We start from the raw sequence: 21,904 nt of genomic DNA, 5'->3' as shown, positions 1-21,904 counted from the left end.
GAAAACTCATTTCTAAAGTTTCCCTCAAAGTTACCTTTGATTATATGATTTGTTTCATTTCACCATCGAAGTCTGATTCTTTTTCATGCGTGTGAAACCACACACATATGCAAACACACACACACACACACACACACACCTGCTGTGGCCTCAAAGCCATGCACTGTGGGGCAGATTAGAAGGGACTTTTAATTCTGTGTTCACACAACACATCACCTAAGTCAGGAAAAACCTAGCAGATTAGAGAAGGGCAAGGAAGATGATGCAGGGACTTGAGGGTGTTCTCTGCCAGGACAGGCTGGGGAAAAAATCTGAGAAGTTCAATCTGAAGAAAAGAAAATTTAGGCCATCAGCTATATTATTAATGGCCACCAGAAAGTAGGAACCAAAATAATGTGGCATATAAGTTTCAGCTGTCTAGATTTTGTTCAAACATAAGGAAAGGCTTCCTTAATTTTAAGGGTATGACAGTAAGATACTTAGCATGTTATAAGAATTCATTCTGTATTAGGGTTAATTATTAGATATCTGGACAGGCAAAAGAGGGCACTGGCAACTGGAAAGGAGGAAAAGTTGGAGGTAGAGGAAAGGAAGACACACTAATTTTCTTGGCATCCTGCACAAAAATTACACTGAAAAACAAGCCAGAAATGTTCGGAGACCCACATGTACATATACTGTTTTTCAATCACATTTTCCCAACAAATCTTAATTTTCAAGAGCGTATGCTAGCAATAATACAGAATCAAAAACCACCTGTGGGGTTTTTCCCCCCCAATTTCACCGTAGAAAGATATGATGAGTTATGGGATGTTCAGACTCCAATGGTCATAGATTCGAAGGGGCTGGATTGAAACTGATTGTTGGAATTAGGAAATAAACTCAACTTAAATCTAAGGTTGTGGAGGCTGTCAATGGACAAGAGGCAGAAAGAAGTAGACAATTTACAAGATCTTATAATAACACGGAGGTCTGACTGATTACTGTTGTGAAAACAGTCCAAAGTTTAAAACAAAAGACAAAAATCAAGAAACAAAAAAGCTGAACAATATTTAACTGTAAGGGTATAATTGCCAGACAGATAGTTTTTGGTTCACTGAATGATATAAACACAGGCATGGATAACTCAGTAAGACAATTTAGCATGTTGCATTAGTTCATAGCAGGGGTCTTCAAACTTGGCCCTTTTATGACTCGTGGGCTTCAACTCCCAGAATTCCTGGGCCAGCCATGCTGGCCCAGGAATTCTGGGTGTTGAAGCCCACGAGTCATAAAAGAGCCAAGGTTGCCTACCCCTGCCCTATACCATTCCAAATGGCTGTCCAATCTTGTCTTAAAAAGCCTCCACAGCTTCTGAAGGCAAGCTGTTCCACTGGTTAATTGTTCTCACTGTCCTTAGTTCTAGGCTGCTTCTCTCCTTAGTTAGTTTCCATCCATTGCTTCTGGTCCTGCCTTCTGGTGCTTTGGTAAATAGATTGATCCCTTCTTCGCTGTGGCGGCCCTTCAGATATTGGAAAACTGCTATCATGTCACCCTGGTCCTTCTTTTAATTAGGCTAGACATACTCAATTCCTGTAACTGTTTGTTCTGTACCAGCCTGCTACCGGCCCCGCAGAAAAGGCAGGGACAACCCCTTTACAAACGGCAAGAGGCTGGAATTACACCTGCCAAATTTATTCACATAAAACAGAGCAAGACAAGACACCAACCATAAAACACGAGCTAAGAAGCAGGAACAATCCAAGCGGTTGCCTTCAGCAAACCAGCCCTCCCACACATTCCCCTTAAATACAGTTCAGGGCGTGGCCTCTCTGTGCCTCCTTCCGAGGTGCCCCATTGCCTTCCTCTGTTTACTCCTGACTGAGTGCCTCATGCGTCGGGCATCCTTGAACAGGGCCAGCTGTGGGTCATCTTCATCCACGCTGTCAGGCTCACACAGCTGGGTCTGCATCGTGGCCAGATGAGAGGGGCCTTGCTGGGGGCTCTCATCAAGCTGTCCAATCCCCTCAGCAAGCTCTTCAACACCCCCCTCCTCCTCCTCTGAGTCGTCCGACCCAACTGCCGAACCCACAGGCTGACCCTGAATCACAACACTGTTCTTCCTATGTTTTAGCCCCCAGTCCCTAATCATCTTTGTTGTTCTTTTCTGACGGCTTAGCATGTTGCATTAGTTCATACTTCATAGCCTATAGGTGGCAACATTGGTAGAGCCTCTCTGTGCTTTGAAACAAAATATGTGGAGTTTACTGGACAGAAGGTAGAGGCTCAAAAAAGGTGGAGCTTTGCAGATTATTCAACTGGACAGAAGAGACAAGGTTGGTGTTGACTTTGTGTTCTTCTCTAATCCCTGTCCAAAGTGATCATTCCAAGCCCTTTCTAATTAATTTGGTTAGCTCTGAATAATAACAACGTTTCAAGCATACTCAGACTTTTCTTCCTCTTTTCCTAGCCCTTAAGCACTCCCTTTTCTTTTCTAGTCAAGGGTTTGCACAATTAAATTAGACTGATAAAGTTTTAGTTAGACTTATTGGAGTATCGGTCCTAAACATTTCCATCTGTCTTATCAGTTGCACTAGCTTTTCACTGCAACTTACTAGGTGTTAGTTAGATCAGTGTTTTTTTCCAAATTCAGCCACTTTAAGATATGTGAACTTTGAATGCCAGAATTCCCCAGGGAAGAATTTAAGTTTGAAAAACACTGGGCTAGATGAATCTTAAGTCTCAACTGCCATTTCTGAATTCCTTCTTCATCAGGCAGAAAAACCTAGAAAGACACGTTACAGATTTTTCTAATCAGATTTCTTTATTATCTTCACCTATAGATTGAAATCTTGCCAAACTAAAGCAGATTACTTGCCTCATAAAACATGTAATCCGAGAACTGTTAGGGAGGAGCCATCTTCACCCTCTTTCTCTCACACAAACAATCTAAAGAACTGTGTCATCTTTTCCTCCTCCTCTCTTCCTCCTGGGAAACTGAACAACATTCCATCACAGACTGGTTTTCTGATGTACTGCAGCGATCTCCAAGCGAATGAAGTTTATAACATTAGAATCTACACAAACATTTTTACATTTTAAAATAGCTATGCTTAAGTTGAATGTGCAAATGTTCAAGCCAGAGCTGGTCTATATAATCAGTTAGTTAATGCTGGAAAATTATAGAGCAGGGCTTTTCAACCAGTGGTACGGGTACCACCTGTGGTACATTGGCACCTGGCAGGTGGTACGCAACCTAGAAAAGTGGTAGCAGGGGAGGGGAATGAGCTGAACTGTTGGCAGCACTGAACAAGCCTGAGCGAGAGATGGCTGGAGCTGCAGGGCTGTCAGGATTCAGTGGAAGCGCCAGGATTAGTGCCAGGCTCCAGCCCAGAAGAAGCACTGATCAGCTGGAATGTTGCAACATCTCCAGGGTCTTGTGATTTACATTCAGATGCTTGGCAACTGATTCATATTTATGACGGTCACAGTGTCCCAGGTCACATGTGAAGTGACCAAAACCTGCTGCAACCACCTAAGAGATGGGGGGAATAAAACCCAAACACCTCCCACCCTCTGCTGCCAATCCTCAACAGAAATGCTCACAACAATGAAAACCTCGGATAGGAGGAAGAGCACCGCTAGGCGGGCAGGCAGGTGTCTTGCTCGGCTGTGGCTTGGAGGGCACTTTTTCAGTGCCATTGTAACTTTGAACAGTCACTAAGCGAACTATTGGAAGTCAAGGACTACCTGTACTTCATCACTTTTTTCATTTTTTTTGGTCATCAAGTTTTTGACACCTTGCTAGGCAACTGGTGGTACTCGGATGTTGCCATATCCTAAAAGTGGTACAATGGGTCAAAAGGTTGAAAAGCCCTGTTATAGAGTATATAATTTGCAGTTTAGTTTGCACCAGGGCCTCAGTCATTCTCTATATCAAGATGAAAGCAACAGGTAGGCACTCAGTTCAGCTATCAAAAATAAATACATTTGAGGTTTATTTATTAAAAGTTAGCAAACATCCCAAAACAGCTAATTGGCAAATGTGAAAAATGGTCATGTCATTTTTTTTGCAGTGCCATTGTATCTTCGAACAGTCACTAAACTGCTTCCTCGATGCTTCTTAATGAAAAATGGATTTCTCACGTCAAATCACGCAAATTGCGATGAAATGCACAATTGGAAACATAGGGGAAACAACAGGACAGTTACAGGAGGGAACAGGAACCATTACACAAGCAATTCTTGAGTCTGGGTCAGGGGGACACTTCAGAAGAGACTTTAAGGAACTCCACCTAAAATGTTCTCAGTATACAGTAGGGTTGAGCAGGAGAATTACTCCGGGTAGCTTTCAAGCAAGATCTAGCAAGAAAGATCTCAGAAACTTAAGCCGGTCTGAACTCATCAGCCTTGAAGGCGCTTAACACAAATGGAGTCATTGGCTTTTGCACTTTTGTGGTGCGCAGGCACATCTAACTTTTATGGATCAACCATCAAGGATGCTGACAAAATTCCACCCAACAAATACAGTTCTTTCAAACTGTCTACCTAAAGATAGTATTACTGCACGTAAGTCTTTCGCTTATGTTTCCTTGTAGATGAAAATGAATGTGAAAGGAATAATGGAGGCTGCAGTGAATTCTGCATTAACCTAAAGAACTCCTATCGCTGTGACTGTGGAGTTGGCCGTGTCCTGGGGCCGGATGGAAAGACCTGTGAAGGTAAGGAAATAATTTAGAATGACTAGGGGAACTTTTCTAACTGACTAGTAGATTGATTTAATTAACGTGCTTTAAGATTCATGAGAGGAGAAGGTTCAAAGTGCCAGAATAGGCTCCAGAAATCCATGGTTGTGTTTGAGGGAAGGGGAAGGAGAGGAGAGGGGAGGAGAGGGGAGGGAGGGGAAGGGAAGGCAGCGGAAGGGAGGAAAGGGGATGAAAGTGAAAGGGAGGGGAGGGGGAAAGAGAAGAGAGAGGGGAGAGAGAAAGAGAAAAGGAAAAGAAAAGAAAAAAAAAAGACAGGGCAATATTGTGGCAGTTTTCTGTTTTTGCAGGCTCCATCGAAAAACAGGTATAAGAGTGCCAGTGGGGATTTCCTTTAGTGCTCAGACGTGGGTGGAAAAATCGCAGAGACAGATATATGTCTTCATGTAACTGGATCTTGTATTGAAAGCCCAGAATTCACAAATAGGGTTGTGCGTAAATCCAAAGAGCAGTGGAAGCATCAATTAAGGTGACCTGCTTCCACAAAGTAGACATCCAGCTAAGAAGGATCCATTTCAGGAGCTTATTAGAATTTCTGCTTCTAGTTCCTTCACACAGTTTATCTTTGTAAGACTTAATCGGAACAACCCTGAAACAGCACCCGTTCTCTGTGCTTTCCACAACTCTCATTAATTTCAATGCAGGGATTCCTGAAACCTCGTTCCCCAATACAATTAAGAGGACACTGAAACATTTAGACAGTTTAAATGACTACGGAATACGTAAATGTAATTTCCCCCCCCCCCACCCCTCATGTTTATCTGATCCTACAGCTTCGTTCAGTGTGAGCAGATAAGGGACATAGTTTCAGAGGCACTGCTAGATGGAAAAAAGATTGGTTTTTTTTCCCTACTCATTATTTCTGCCTTAGAAATTGAAGGATGTCACAACAACAATGGAGGCTGCAGCCATACATGCAACATGATGGAAACCAATTATCAGTGTGAATGCCCTCGAGGTCTTGTTTTGTCAGAGGACAACCACAGCTGCCAAGGTACAAAGGAAAAAGGGATGTGGCTGGTCTAGGGTAATTTGGTAGATGTATGTCCTGCTTTTGCTTCAGGAGGTGAAGGCCACAACTACCTTCTGGTGAGTTTCCAGGGTTGAGGAGGTTCCTGAACCTAAATTTCTCTAGTAATTATTGTTACATTGCTATCTTATTTCTGTGACCCGTCCTATCGGCATGGAAATGCATTTTGAAAAAACTGAATCAAAACATAATTTTAATCTGCAGGTCATCCCCAAGATATTTCACCAGCCAGCCCAGAATTTGTAATCTGGTCCCTCCGGAGAGTTTAGATTTGAGTTCCCATCAGTCTTAGCCAGTGTGGCCAACAGCTAAAGATGACAGGGAGCAACAAACTCAAGAGATCTGGCAGGCACTGGCTTGAGGGCTTCCTAAGAATTGTAGAAATGGTTGTCCAACACACATTTGGAGGGCATTGAAGAAGACTTAAGGATGATTGGTCTATGGACAGACATAATGTCATATTCCACCACCACCAGTCCCATAGGAGAGGTTAATATTAAAGGGCTGGACGTTGCTTTTTATGGAGGTATCAGCTGCATATCCACACATATGCATCCAGTTTGATCATTGCAAAAGGGCCTGCTAAGTGTTGCTCCACTTTCTGACATATGTGGGCTGTGATAAGGTAGTAAGCCTTCTCAGAAGCAGCTTCCATTTTATGGAACATCTCTCTCTCCCCCACCCCCACAAGTACATGCAACCTCCATATTTCTGACTTTACATGAATTAGTGAACAAATTTATTCCAGGGATACCTTTGGTCCAGCAGACGTTAAAAGGGGCCACTTGTTAAAAGGGAAAGAGATTTAATTGCACAGAGAGAGCTGCCATCTTTATTTTTTTTTACCCTTGTATTCCCTCCCGTAGATGTCTCTCATGGGAGTGACCTATTCTAATATGGTTTTTAATTTCAGTATTATATTGTTTTTCTAGCCAAGATAATTTTGCGTTTTTTTTTAATTGTACACAACCAAGAGTCTACTTGGGGCATGAAAGTAGACATCAAAAGGGGGAGAAAAAGAGAGCAAGATAGGGAAAGGGAGAGAGATGGAGAAGGAGAGGGGGAGAGAGAGAGAAGGAGAAGGAGAGAGAGGGAAAGAGGGGGAGAGAGATGAATTGCACGCAACACCATGCCCTTCATTCAATTTCCCTCTCCTTTCCTATTGCGATATATTGTCTAAGAAGGGAGAGATGGACAAGCATTAAGGATATGCAATTTTCAAAAAAAGAAAGAAAAAAAATGTGGTCTCCAAAGCTCAAGGGAGCAGTGAAGATTTTTTAAATAAATTCTTTTGGGGAGGTTTTGGGGAGCCCCTCCAATCTTTCAGCTTGGTGCTTCTCGCCTTCAAGTCTGGCTATACTTGGGCTGAAGGACTCACCAATTCCAATAGTCTCAGTCTTGTGGCACCTGGAGTTGGCATTGCCACTGCATTGCTGCCACTACAGATGTGTGGTGACTGATGAGCTGGAAGGACAGTGAGTTTGATTGGAATTGAAAGTTGAGGCAAGCAGGGCCTCACTGCACTGGGAAATTTGTCTTTTGGGGGGTAGAGGCACGCACCTGCTGGATCTCTGTTCCACCTGGACCATAGGCTTCAGATTTCCATCTGAACTATTGATAGGTTTGGGTGGCTGGTTTTAGAGCAGGGGTCTTCAAACGTGGCAACTTTAAGACTCGTGGACCAACTCCCAGAATTCCTCAGCCAGCCAGCTCTTCTGCTTAGATTGGAGACAGCAGCCAGCAGGTCAGTTTGCTTGGCAATTATAGAAGCTACTGGCCAATATCTCTGGTCCACTACAATCCCACAGGAAGAATAACAGAATAACAAAGTTGGAAGAGATCTTGGAGGTCTTCTAGTCCAACACCCTGCTCAAGCAGTAAACCCTATATTATTTCATATAAATGGCTGTCCATTCTCTTTTGACAAACCTTTCAGGGATAGAGCACCAACAACTTCTAAAAGCAAGCTGTTGTTCTGTACCAGCCTACTACCGGCCCTGCAGAAAAGGCAGGGACAACCCCTTTACAAAAAGGCAAGAGGCTGGAACTAAGCCTGCCAAATTTATTGACATAAAACAGAGCAAACAGAGCCAAACAAAAACACGAACCATGAAACAGGAGCTATTCAAACGGTTGCCTTCAGCAAACCAGCCCTCCCACACATTCCCCTTTTAAACAGTTCAAGGCGTGGCCTTCCTCCGTTTACTCCTGATTGACTGCCTCCTGCGTCGGGCGTCCTTGAACAGGGCCAGCTGTGGGTCATCTTCATCCACGCTGTCAGGCTCACACAGCTGGGTCTGCGTAGTGACCAGATGAGAGGGGCCTGGCTGGGGGCTCTGCGAAGCCTCCGGGCTGTTCTCTGCAGGCTCTCCAACACCCCCCTCATCCTCCTCTGAATCGTCTGACCCAACTGCCGAACCCACAGGCTGACCCTGAATCACAACAGCTGTTCTACTGGTTAATTGTTCTCATTGTTAGGAAATTTCTCTTTAGTTGTAGATTGGTTCTCTCTTTAATTAGTTTCCATCCATTGCTTCTTGTTCTGCTTTTGGGTGCTTGGGAGAATAGGTTGACCCCCTCTTCTTTGTGGCAGTCCCTTAGATATTGGAATGTCACCCCTAGTCCTTCTTTTAATTGGACTAGGCATACTAGTTTCTACAGACATTCTTCACATGTTTTAGCCGCCAGTGTCTTAAGAATGTCTTGCCTGAAATAGCCATGATTCAGTTCTTTTGTTATGAGTTAATTGATGATTTTAATTAATTCAAAAACTCACCCCATTTTTCTAGGGAGAAAAGAAATGCTTCTCAACTTCAAAGTTAATGACAAAATTACACTTCTATTTATCTATATAAATTGAATAAATAAATAAATAAATAAATAAATAAATAAATAAATAAATAAATAAATAAATAAATAAATAAATAAATGTAGAATGTTGTTTTATCCTACAATGATCCAATTACACTGTAAAAGGGGCAGTAAGCTGTCTTGGTCCTTTGTTGAGTATTTTAAATTGCTCAGCTCAAATACCATCACTTTCTGTAACAATGGCAATCAAACAATTTTATATTCAAGCAATAGCAATGGGAATTAGACTTATATACAACTTCGTAGTGCTTTATAGCCCTCTCTAAGCAGTTTACAGAGCCAGCATATGGTGCCCAACAATCTGGGTCCTCATTTTACGGACCTTGGAAGGATGGAAGGCTGAGTCAACCTTGAGCTGGTGCGAATTGAACTGCTGGCAGTCGGCAGAGTCAGCCTGCAATTCTGCATTCTAACCACTGCGCCACCATGGCAAATCAAAGCATCATTTCTCCAGGCCAAAACCTGGAAACGTTTGATTTAGAAGTGACAGATATTGAAAAGACTTTCTTCTTACAGGAACATCACTAAAAGGCAGTGTTCTAACTTCCAATTCACTTACTAGCTGTTCTCCTTCTTACAGTTCCAGTTATATGTAAATCTACATCTATAGAAGTGAATATTCCCAAGGATCTCGTTGGGGGAATGGACCTCTCGCTTACCAATGGCTCCTGCAAGGGAGTGTCAAATGGCACCCATGTCAACCTCATCTTCTCTCTGAAAACCTGTGGAACATCTATAGATGTATGTATTGATAGCATTTGTTTGTTTTAGTCTTGCATTCATATCCTATCTTTCCTCTTGAGATCTCAAGGTGGAGTCCATGGGGATCTCTCTTCATTTTTTGCACACAATATAACCTTTTGAGATAGAGCAAATGAAAGAATAACTGGGCCAAGGGTGTCGACAAGTAGTCTTCAAATTATGACCACAACTGAACCCGACATTTCTGTTGCTAAGCGGGACATTTGTTAAGTGAGTTTTGCCTCATTTAACAACCTTTCTTTTCACAGTTGTTAAGTTAATCACTGCAGTTGTTAAGTTAGCAACATGGTTGTCACGTGAAGCTGGCTTCTCCATTGACTCTGCTTTTCAGAAGGTCGCAAAAGTTGATCACATGACCCCAGGACACGACAACCGTCACAAATATGAGTCAGTTGCCGAGTGTCCGAATTTTGATCACATGACCATAGGGATGCTGCAACGGTCCTAAGTGTGAAAAAAAATGTGTATAAGTCACTGTTTTCAGTGCCGTTGCAACTTCAAATGATCGTTAAATGAACTGTTGTAACTCGAGGACTACTTGTATTGAGGACCATGTTCAAGTCAAGTGTCATCTTGGCCCTCTGCACTTCATTATACTTTATTCCTCCATTATTCAATTTTCCACAGTGGCTTTAGCATACTTAAACAAACAGATGCATCTGTCACTTGAGGTGCAGACCTAAGTAACTGTTCTATATATAGATTGCCTAGCAACCATGTGGAGTAAAAAGAATTTCTCAACCTTTTGCTTTCAACCTGCTTCTCTGCCGCTGAGCAAAGGCCATTGTTTAAAAATCTGTAGACTCAAGAGTGTTGTTTATGCTAAGCCCACTGTGGGACCTTCCTAAAGAATCCTAGAAAACAAAATTTCTGCAAGCTTTCCAAATTACGGTGTTTGTTCCCTTGTTACATCCAGGAGCAGACTGAATAGGAGAAAATGCACAAATAACGACTGCTATTATGATTCTTCTTAAATTAACCAGACAAGAGTAGAGCCTCAAATAGCATCTCCTTCTCCACACGGTTCATTGATTTTCAAATGCAGGTAGTCCTCGACTTACGACCACAATTGAGCCCAAAATGTATGTTGCTAAGTGAGACATTTGTTCAGTGAGTTTTGCCCCATTTTATGACCTTCCTTGCCACAGTTGTTAAGTGGATCACTGCACTGGTTAAGTTAGTAACACAGTTGTTAAGTGTACCTGGCTTGCCCATTGATTTTGCTAGTCAGAAGGTCACACAAAACAAGATCACAGGAGCCGGGGACACGGCAACCGTCATAAACATGAACCAGTTGACAAGCCTCCCAATTTTGATCATGTGACCATGGAGGATGCTGCAAAGGTTGCAAGTGTGAAAAATAGGTCATAAGTCACTTTTTTCAGCGCTGTTGTAACTTTGAATGGTCACTAAATGAATGGTTGTAAGCCAAGGACTACTTTAAGCACATAGACACAGACACATAAGCTTTGAGGAGTTGAAATCCACACAGCTTTATGTTGCCAAATTTAACAATAACAATAATAATAAGTTGGAAGGGACCTTGGAGGTCATCTAGTCCAACCCCCTACTCAGGCAGGAAACCTTATACCATTTCAGGCAAATGGCTGTCCAGTCTCTTCTTAAAAACCTCCAGTGTTGGAGCATTTGAAAAAGACTGTTCTAAAAGAGAGAGTGAGATTTAACATATCTATCACCTATCAGGTCCCACAGTGGAATCAGTTATTTGATTATAGGCAATTAGAAACAAATTTAATAAAACCAAGAAGGCAACACTTGTTTACTTCTTTTATTGTTGTAGGTGGGATACTCATTATGCTTGCCTTTTGCCTTTCTTGAGGAATTCCGCAACTGATTTTTGTAACTTGCTAAATTTGACTTTTGTACTAGGTTATGGCATAATCCTGTTAGCCCAAAGAGAATTCCAATTTCTCTCCAGAAGGGCATTTTTAATTAACTGTAAACTGTTTTTAATGAAAATAATAAATACTGGAATATTTTACTTTTCTAAGGTCATTATATTTTTATGATCTATGAGTACTATTATTTTTTCTTATTCTTATAATGTATTTTGTTTGTTATGGCAGATGATAATATAACTAGCCCTGCTCATTAACCCTGGAAACCTTATTAGTCATGCATAGCTTATTAGCAGAGTCTCCATATGGCCCTTCTAATATATGGGCTAGAAATATATTCTTACAAAAAAATTGAAACCAACTCTAGATGGCTGGTTTCTGGTTCTTGAGGTCCCTTTTTATTTTATTTTTATTTTTTTTTATTTTAATTCCATTTATATCCCGCCCTTCTCCAAAGACTCAGAGCGGCTTACAAGCTTAGCAGTAGCCTTCATTCTATGTATATGCCTGCTTATTAGGGCTTTCACACACACCCCAAGCGGCATTATTACAAAGTCAGCTTAATTGCCCCCAACAATCTGGGTCCTCATTTTACCTACCTCAGAGACTCAGGGCGGCTTACAAGCTTAGCAGTAGCCTTCATTCTATGTATATGCCTGCTTATTAGGGCTTTCACACACACCCCAAGCGGCATTATTACAAAGTCAGCTTAATTGCCCCCAACAATCTGGGTCCTCATTTTACCTACCTCGGAAGGATGGAAGGCTGAGTCAACCTTGAGCCTGGTGGGATGCGAACCTGCACTAATTGCAGGCAGCTGGTGTTACTTAAGGAGGCATTAGCCCACTGCTCCACCAAGGCTCCAGGCTTTGGCTTTCTTATTTATTTATTTTTTTTTGTATTCTTGCAGATCATCACCTATCAATAATGCTGTTCCTGACATATTCTTTTATTCAGACGGTCCACCTAATTTCACCATACCATCTTTGCCCTCTATTTACAGGTAGTAAATGATAAAATAGTTGCTACCAATATGATCACTGGCTTGCCAAAGCAAACGCCTGGCAGCAACGGGGACATCATTGTTCGCACGGGAAAGCTGCTGATCCCTGTCACTTGTGAATTCCCTCGTCATTACACGATCTCAGAAGGCTACATCCCGAATGTGAAGAATTCGCCACTGGAAATTATGGGGCACAATCAAGGTGTCTTCCCCTTCACCCTTGAGATATTTAAAGACAAAGATTTTGAAGAGTCCTATCAGGACTCCCTTCCCACTCTTAAACTCCGAGACTCTTTATATTTTGGGATCGAGCCCTTGGTGCACGTGAGTGGTCTGGAGACACTGGTGGAGAGTTGCTTTGCTACCCCTACATCCCAAACAGACGAGATCCTGAAGTACCACTTAATTCGAGATGGGTAAGCATTGACCACTTCCGTCTTTGATCCTGAGATTTAAAATTCAGGACCTTTGATTATTTAGTCACCTAAGTTTGAGGAAAGAAAGGAAGTCCAATCTTTCCTAAGACTGCCAGCATGCCTTTTGGCCAGCAGAAAAATTGGAACAAGGCCCAGCTTTCATGATTATGCAGGCAAAACTATCCACTTCATAAAAAGGAAGCAGAGCCTGAGCAAGTAGATGAAATGGATGAACTGGTATCCCACTTTATCATTTTTACAAATAACTTAAGGAAGCAAATACATCCCCCTCCTATTTACTCCACAACAACAGTCCTGTGAAGTGGGTCAAGCTAGAAGTGAGTAGCCCTAAGTCAACCAGCTGCTTTTCATGGCTAAGTCAGGACTTGAATACCTAGTCTTCCACTTTCTAGCCTGGTTGCCTTAACCACTAGACCAAATTGCCTCTCATTTACAATTAAAATTACAATACTGTTCAGCAGAGAAAATTTCCTTTCTGATGATAATGGTGACCATAATTAGGTGGCCATAATTAAAGACATTTGCCCTTTTTATATAGCCCAGCTGTTCACGCATCACTAGAGCATATTTAACATTAATTAGCAGGATTATCTTTTATAGCTATTCTAGGCCTCAAAGACAGCCCAGTCCTTTTGCCTTTGCAAATAATTCTTTTTTTTGTATGAGAATTGTATTTACAATGTTCATAGGTAAGCATCCACTCTTGGTTTCTATCCATTTTTAAATTATTCTTGGTTGCACAGCCAGCCAGATGTTTAGACTGGATTTGGCATTTTTATCTATCTAGTTAGTCCTTCCCAATGGCAGGCAGATGTTGTTGTTGGGATTAAAGGTATCGTTGCAGGATATAAGGTATTCCAAGTAGGGCTACCTTTTGCAATTGACTGCTGGTGATTTTTGTCAATGCTGATGGTGTTCAAGTGGTCCTCCAGTTGTTTTGGGATTGCACCCAAGGAGCCTATTACTATTGGTACTATTTTTGTTTTCTTTTGCCACAGTAATTCAACTTCTATTTGCAAGTCAAATAGAAATCTCAAATCATATTATAATCTCCCCTTCTTTTCTTTCTATTTTGCTCCTCTCCAGGTATTATAATATTCACTAGCTAGACTTTTTTGACTTTGTTATTAACAATTGTTATTTTAATATTATATTTTATCCCACCTTTATATATGTGTGTATGAATGTGTGTGCACGTGTGTGAATTCTGGGAGTTGAAATCCACAAGTCTTAAAGTTGCCAAGTTTGAAGACCCCTGTAGCAGAACTTAAAAGGACATCCCATAACATGAGAAGAAGTACATTGGTCTCACCTTATATCTGCATGAAATGGCCATATGCCCCCTAATCTTCCTTGTCATGACCAAAGAGATTGTGAAAGATCAGAGTTGATTGGAAGAAGTACAATCTCAGTGCAACTGGGAGCCCTAATAAGCTACCATGTAAATACTTGTGTTCAGATGGAGGTGAATAGAACTTCCCAAACCGATGGTTACATTTATGATTTAGCCTCAAGTTATATATGGACTCAAACAGATTAGGGAGGGATTGTGTAAAAGCAGCAACAAATTCACAGTATCTCTGACTGCTTTCAAATGAATTGTTCCTGTACTAGTTAACAGGCCACCAAATATTCAAAATATTAAAACTAATCACAGCTTGGCTCAGGGAACTGTAGAATAATTCTTGATTTCTTTATCATTCTCACTGGTTTGTTCCATGTTTCTGGATGCTCAGAATTCAGATTCCGAGCATTTGTATGCCCTGCTGAACATCAACATTCACAAATAATAAAATGACGGCAAGTACAAATAAAAAAACCCCAAGGCAACAGCAACAGGAAATGGCAGTCTTGAGACTTTCATCATTGCAAGTTATCTATAATGTTTAGGCAATTCTAAGGGTATAGTGTTCCTTTAGAGAAATGAAAGATTAAATGAACAGTTGGGGTCTCTTAAAATATGAATCCTCTAAGCAGATGGAAGGGTAAGAAAGCATTTGCTCATTATGCTAAACCACACTTATGATTGATGGGCTGGAAATTATTATCCTAACCTAACATATACCGCATAAAGGCTGAAGTTTGGGGACAGCCCAAACAAACCACAAAGCTTGTTGAAAAAGAAGTGTGGTTAATGACTCCTCCTTTGAAACCCAGTGTTAGATCTGCCTCAGCTTGAACCTCTAAGTAAAAATGACTCTATTTGTTGAGAAAGATATAGGTTACTAGAAGTCTTTTAGAAAACTTTTCCTTCCCTTAAAAAAGGTAAAGGTTCCCCCGCACATGCGTGCTAGTCGTTTTCGACTCTAGGGGCCGGTGCTCATCTCCATTTCAAAGCCGAAGAGCCAGCACTTGTCCGAGGACATCTCCGTGGTCATGTGGCCGGCATGACTAGAAACCAAAGGCGCATGGAACGCTGTTACCTTCCCACCATAGTGGTCCCTATTTTTCTACTTGCATTTTTACGTGCTTTCGAACTGCTAGGTTGGCAGAAGCTGGGATGAGTAACAGGCGCTCACTCTGTTACGCGGCACTCGGGATTCGACCCGCCAAACTGCCGACCTTCTGATCGACAAGCTCAGCATCCTAACCATTGCTGCTGCCCCCCCAATCAAATTCAAACATGTTCTTGAAACAGTCACTTCAAGTGACTGCATGCAGCTGTGTTCTGTTCCCAGCCCTCTTGAAGCTACGTCTCAAGGAGATACAGTGAATTTTTTGCTTCCCTTGAAATCTCCTCCTCCCATCCAACCCCAACCCCCATAGAATCCATGGCAGACTGTCACTGAGCAATAGTAAAGCACAGGCATGTGAGGTGGCAGCTGACACCTAGCTTGGAAACTAGGAGTACACTTACTCTGTAGATGGGAGCTAACTCAGATTCCACACAATAATTCTTTTCTCTGCTGTTGAAATTCTTTTAGAAACCACTTTGGTGCTAAAGGAGGGCCTTGCACAGGAATGCCATAGAGCCCGTTCTACTTGCATAAGCCCTGCATTCTTAATCATAGGAAGTAGTGTCTCCTTGCCTATGACACATGTGAACATCTACTGTGGAAAAGAAGAAGGCTTTTGATGAAGAAAGAAATCCAGATGAGGCACAATAAAAAAAGATTTCCCAACTGTGTTTTTAAAAGCCAGTTTACCTACTTTAAGGACATATCTCTTGATAGACTAGGCCAGGGGTAGGCAACCTTGGCTCTTTTATGACTCGTGGACTTCAACTCCCAGAATTCCTGAGCCAGGGCTCAGGAATTCTGGGAGTTGAAGTCCACGAGTCATAAAAGAGCCAAGGTTGCCTACCCCTGGACTTGGGTATTTCAATAACTAAGGGGAAGAGATGACATTTTAAACACAATGGGATAGGTGGGTTTTGCTGTACAACACAAACCTCTAAAAGTCTTGTAGCACTATAAATATTAGCCAATTTCTAATGCCATAAACCTGAATGGGCTATATTCCACCCTATAGCAAATACAAAGTTTTTTTTCAGAATACGCAGTTAATGACATTCTTGTCCTGAATATCTATCACATGGTTCTATTTTTAAAAAATAACAAAATAAAATATCCTTTTAAATCAATGTAGAGTGATCATGCCTTCAAAGAAGGTCTTATCTAGCATCTGGTGTTTATCCAGTCTCTTAATTTATGTTGGTGCTGTTGTTGGCTGATGCACTTCATACATTTATAAGTTTCCCTAGGGATCATCTTTGTATCTGTTATTTATGAAACAATTTTAGACGTATTATCCCTAACATTTTCATTTGTGAATAACAATGTCAAGTTCTTTCCTAAATGTTTTATGAAGTTCATTAAATCTCACTGACAAAATGACAGGTGGAAATTTACTAAATTGGTATGCTGGCATTCCTATTTTTGTCATGCTAAAATTACAGCACAATGGAAATGTATGTTAAAGTAACTCAGTCCTAGTCTTGAGTGTTGAACCACATCTGTTTGGATTCCTTACCATTCCTTCCATTGTTCTTTGGAGTAGTTTTGCTGTTAATCACAAAGACACATCTTGATTGAACATTAGAGAAATGGAGAAAACTTCACAAAGGCAAAAAAGTATTAAGGAGCATCTGTTGTAGGGGTAAAAACAAATCAAGAAACAGCTGTGACTGCGTGATCAAAGCTCCACCCCTTTTATCTATAATACACATCCCCAAAATAGGCTGGGCTTTGAATTTGAACAGCAACCTTCTTGAATTTTTGAATTTCTCCTCATTTACTCCCTACCCTCCAAGAACGGCCTTGGAAGAACTACTCCCTGGAGTAAAACTAGGTGTACCTCATAATCCAAAGCAGCTCCTGAAGAACTGCTTGCTGGAACTGGGTATGTCTTGTTTAATGAAGAGAAGGACGAGGGGGTGACATGATAGCAGTGTTCCACTATTGGGGAGGCTGCCACAAAGAAGAGGGAGTCAAACTATTCTCCAAAGCACCTGAAGTCTGGACAAGAAGCAACGGATGGAAACTAACCAAAGAGAGAAGCAACCTAAAACGAAGAAGAAATTTCTCGGCAGTTAGAACAATTAATCAGTGGAACAACTTGCCTCCAGAAGTTGTGACTGTTCCAATACTGGAAGTTTTGTCTGAAATGATATAGGGTTTCCTGCCTGAGCAGGAGATTGGACTAGAAGACCTCTAAGGTCCCTTCCAACTCTGTTGTTCTGTTCTGTTCCCTTCCCTTCCCTTCCAGTCCACTCCACTCCACTCCATTCCTGCCACTTAGCAGGGAATTTTCTGCCATTCACCTTTCTTTGTAGAAGATGACTTGGTAGCATCATAATCCATATTCCGGGTGCCATTGATTTTTTTTAAAAGGTCTCACAGAGACCTAAGTACAGAGTATTCCTCTCTGTCTCTCTCTTTCCAGCTCTCTCTCTCTCTCCATCTCTCTCTCTGTCTCTCTGTCTTTCTGTCTGTCTCTGTCTGTCTCTCTGTATCTTTCTCTGTCTCTCTGCCTCTGTCTCTCTATCTCTCAGTTGATTTATTCTAGCATAGGTTTTAACCAGCAAAGATAACAATATTTCCTTATATGGACTATTTTATTCTTTGAAGCCTGTCTTGCGTACGTACCACAGAAAAAAAAATGTTGAACTTTTTCTTGGTATGCTTACAAAATGATTCTTCCCCCCCACATCTAGCAATAATACAAGGAACGACAGTCCACACATCCTGAAAATTCAAGTTCTGTCTGATAATCTCTTCTCACTCAGGATAAATGCGATTAATGAGCAATTTTGGTCAGATTCCAAGAGGCAAAGGTTATTTCTATTTAGGACATTGCTGTCCACGTCTGGTACTTTTCCTTTGCTTTTTGTTCGGGGTAGCAAGTTTTATAATGTTCAAAGTTTGCATTCTGGAGATTAGATGGCTGGTAAGCATTCCCTCGTGTTATCATTCACCGCCAAAGAAGATACTTTTTCTTTAAAGACACAGACACAGTCCCACAAGAAGCTAGACACTGAGGAATAATAACAAGACTCATTCTCAGTATTTTTGTGTCCTTAGAATGACATCTCATTTTTCAAGGAAATTCATTTCGCTTTTCTCAGCCTACTTTCTTTATATTAATGCAGTGGTTTTGATTCTCCATTAAGGCTCAGAAGGCACATTGACAAAACAACCCCCCCAAAAAAGATGTCTGTAATCATTTGATTAATTCGTCTTTTGGACTGAGAAATCCTGAAAACTTATAAGCATAATGGAATAAAATGACTTGGGGATAATGCATTCTGTTGCCCATTTTTTCTCTCAGATAAGTGTCTTAGTTATTTGCAGGAGTGTCTGGCAGGGAATGAAGATAGCAGCCACATCTCTCTGATTGATGTCTTGCTCTTTTTTGGAATGCATCATAGTGTACATTCAAAGAGGGGAGGGCTTTGATCCCAGGAGTGTGGCAGCCATTTTGATGTTTTCCACTTGGTGAATACAGTTGGTTATTTGCCAATAACAAAATAATTAAATACAGAATGTTGAATGCATCCTCTATACATTCAGAAGGTCCACTTCCAACCTGTGTCTAAAAACCACTTTCTCCGACTCAAGGATTTGCAATCTACTTTAAAGAAATGTACAAAAATTAACAGAAAAGTTCAGGTTAAAAATTGCCAGGAAAAATTATTTGACTTTGTTGTCATTAATCCCATGTTTTGGGGAACCTAAGAAAAGAAGAAAAATTTCCTACAATATTTTCTCCATTAGCTCTTATCTTTGTTGAAGAAATCAAAGGTTGGTTAAGGGTTTCTTTGATTTAGGATGCTGATAAATCTTTTGGTCCTTAGCAGAACTGCAAATCCAGACTGTGAGGGAAGCCTAATGCATTCTTTTAATCATTTTCTTTGTTGTTGCGATGGGTATTTTTTACATTTCTGGAATGCAATTAGACTTCACTTCTGTTTTTTCATCTTCCGTCTTGGCTGACTACCAGTAGAACTAAGACGGCAATATGTGTGTCTGCCAGCCTCTCTGGAAGGCACTAAAATATCTTCTTTCTTTTGACCATCACTCTATGAAAGCCATTGACATTTGTCTTTTCTCCCCTTCTCCTCAGCTGTGTTTCAGATGATTCGATAAAGCAATATACATCAAAGGATCACCTGGCTAAACACTTTCAGGTCCCAGTGTTCAAATTTGTGGGTAAGGACAACAAGGTGAGCAAAAATTCAAATCCCCAAATTTAAGAAGAGCTGACAAACTCAGAGGTCTATTGAAATGGATTAGCATAAGAACCAGATGCCACCAAGGTCTTCTCTCGCTTTGGATGGATTTGACTAGGAGAACATGAAAATGAATATTATTGGTAAATGGGGGTTTAAGTTAATTAAAAAGTGGCTTAGAGGCAAAAAACCAAATTGGAGAAAGCCAATATTAATACTGTAAAAGGCTGGCAAAATGTTTTCAAGTCTTGCCTAGGCCTGATGCTTTCTTCTTTTAATTCCCAAACCTACCATATTGTCTTTCTGCTGAGTTGTATCTTAGACGAAATGGACTGTCAGAGATTAGATTAGGGGGACTGGAGGCTAAAATATATAGGGAATGGTTGCTGGAATTGGGTATGTGTAGTTTAATGAAGAGAAGGGTGAGGGGTGACATGATAGCAGTGTTCCAATATCTCAGGGGCTGCCACAAAGAAGAGGGAGCCAAGCTATTCTCCAAAGCACCTGAAAGCAGACAAGAAGCAACGGATGGAAAGTAGTCAAGGAGAGAAGCAACCTAGAACTAAGGAGAAACTTCCTGACAGTTAGAACAATTAACCAGTGGAACAACCTGCCTCTAGAAGTGGTGAATGCTCCAACACTGGATGTTTTTAAGAAGAGACTGGCCAGCCACTTGTCTGAAATGGTATAGGGTTTCCTGCCTGAGCAGGGGGTTGGACTAGATGACCTCCAAGGTCCCTTCCAACTTATTATTATTAGTAGTAGTAGTTGCTAAACCAGTGGTGGCGAACTTATGGCACGCGTGCCATAGGCGGCACTCAGAGCCCTCTCTTCTGGCATGCGCGTCACCACCGCTGCCAGCAGCAGGTCCATCACGCTGCCACCACCGCCTGGACCAGGAGCCCCACCCAGCACAAAGGAGGCGAAGCGGCCAACTAGCAAGCTTGAGTCAAGGTGGCAGAGCAGAGCTCACCAACCATTGTCGGCTGGTGGACTGGAAGAAAAGGGAGGGGGAAGCATTTTACATGTGTGCATGCACGCATGGGGACGTGAGCATGCACGTGCTGCAAATGGGGCAGGGCTATTGCCTGCATGATGCTCACTAGCCCTGCCCCGTTCTTGTGTGGTGCAGCACCTTGTATCTGCACCCCGTGGCACGGCAGCGGCCATTTTTGCGCCTTGTAGCACGGTGGCCCATTTTTGCACCCTGGTTTCTGCGTGCCAGAGGCACCTCCCTGCCCCCTCCCCCAAGGGCACCAGAATGCTGATGCGGCCTTGGCACTTTGTGATAAATAAGTGGGTTTTGAGTTGCAGAATGGGCACTCGGTCTCTAAAAGGTTTGCCATCACTGTGCTAAACACTACCCATTGCACCAAATAGAATGATTTCACAGCTTGGTTCCCTTGGAAATTTTGTATTATTATTTTAGAATGGGCGATATTAAAGCTCTCTGTTCTGAAATGAGAACTTCTCATGTGCAAGCACTTCTTAACAATTCAGTCTTTGCAAGATAAATAAATATAAGTGGGTTCTTCCTAAGAATCAATTCGACACTACCCGTTCTATGACACTAACCAAAACATTCAACAAGGAGTTTCGGATCCAACCAAAACTGCTGGCAGCCCAGCAATTTCAAAATTTCAAGGAAAGAATGACAAGGAAACCAGGTTTTATTCTACAGTGTAGAGGTATCATCAGTTGTTCTCGGAAAAAAAATTAATACCATTATTCCTTTTAAGTTTTTGCTCGGGAATAAAATACTACTGTTATCTAAAATGATATAAAATCTGGCTGCTTTTAAAGATCTCTCATTCTCTGAAGCTCACATCTAGTGTTGGGCAGATCCATTTAATTTGCCTTTCCAAATGTATCTGTTTGAGGTAAGGGCTGTAGCTGGATGAAAGTACCGGTAAGCCTGAACTTTTCTTTGGATATTCGAGCTGTAGGCTGACATAGTGTCTGTTCCATATTATGGGATGGCTGAAGGTTCAGTGCAAATAAAATTCCACCAGGCTAATATTACTTCTACTGTTTGATTTCTGTCTTCACCTCCTGAATGAGAGAAGTTTCAAAATATTGTACCATGAACTGCAGCTAAGGCAAAATGAATACATGTCTCTATCTCTTGGACTGCCAATCTCCAGACAGGGGGGGGGGGTCTGCTTCTTTCAATTTCTGGTATGAAAATCCATAGTCAGAAGCTTAGATATTCTTTGTGTCTGAGAAGCAAAGCAATATGAAATAGCATTTTTTCTGAGCCAGTGGTTCTCCTTCCCCTAGATTATGTATGTATGTATGTATGTATGCATGCATGCATGCATGCATATAGGAAGGTTAAGACGCTGAGCTTGTCGATCAGAAGGTCGGCAGTTTGGCGGATCGAATCCCGAGTGCCGCGTAACAGAGTGAGCGCCTGTTACTTGTCCCAGCTTCTGCCAACCTAGCAGTTCGAAAGCATGTAAAAATGCAAGTAGAAAAATAGGGACCACTACGGTGGGAAGGTAACAGCGTTCCGTGCGCCTTTGGCATC

General features: G+C 41.6%; 1 protein-coding gene across 1 annotated transcript in view; it reads left to right on the top strand.

Moving 5' to 3' along the window:
• The window catches only part of OIT3 (oncoprotein induced transcript 3), a gene marked incomplete at its 5' end in the record, with an annotated part of 42,746 nt that overhangs the window by 20,407 nt on the left and 435 nt on the right, over window positions 1-21,904 (top strand). Inside the window, 5 exons of the mRNA XM_081328452.1 lie at window positions 4,578-4,700; window positions 5,614-5,736; window positions 9,224-9,384; window positions 12,268-12,683; window positions 19,269-19,368. Coding sequence (XP_081184578.1) covers window positions 4,578-4,700; window positions 5,614-5,736; window positions 9,224-9,384; window positions 12,268-12,683; window positions 19,269-19,368 — 923 coding nt within the window. The remainder of the gene's footprint in view (window positions 1-4,577; window positions 4,701-5,613; window positions 5,737-9,223; window positions 9,385-12,267; window positions 12,684-19,268; window positions 19,369-21,904) is intronic.

This window comes from Vipera berus (assembly GCF_964194415.1).
Source record: "Vipera berus genome assembly, chromosome: 5".
NCBI lineage: Eukaryota > Metazoa > Chordata > Lepidosauria > Squamata > Viperidae > Vipera > Vipera berus.
The sequence above is the reverse complement of the archived record's forward strand: the minus strand, read 5'-3'. Positions and strand labels throughout refer to the sequence as shown.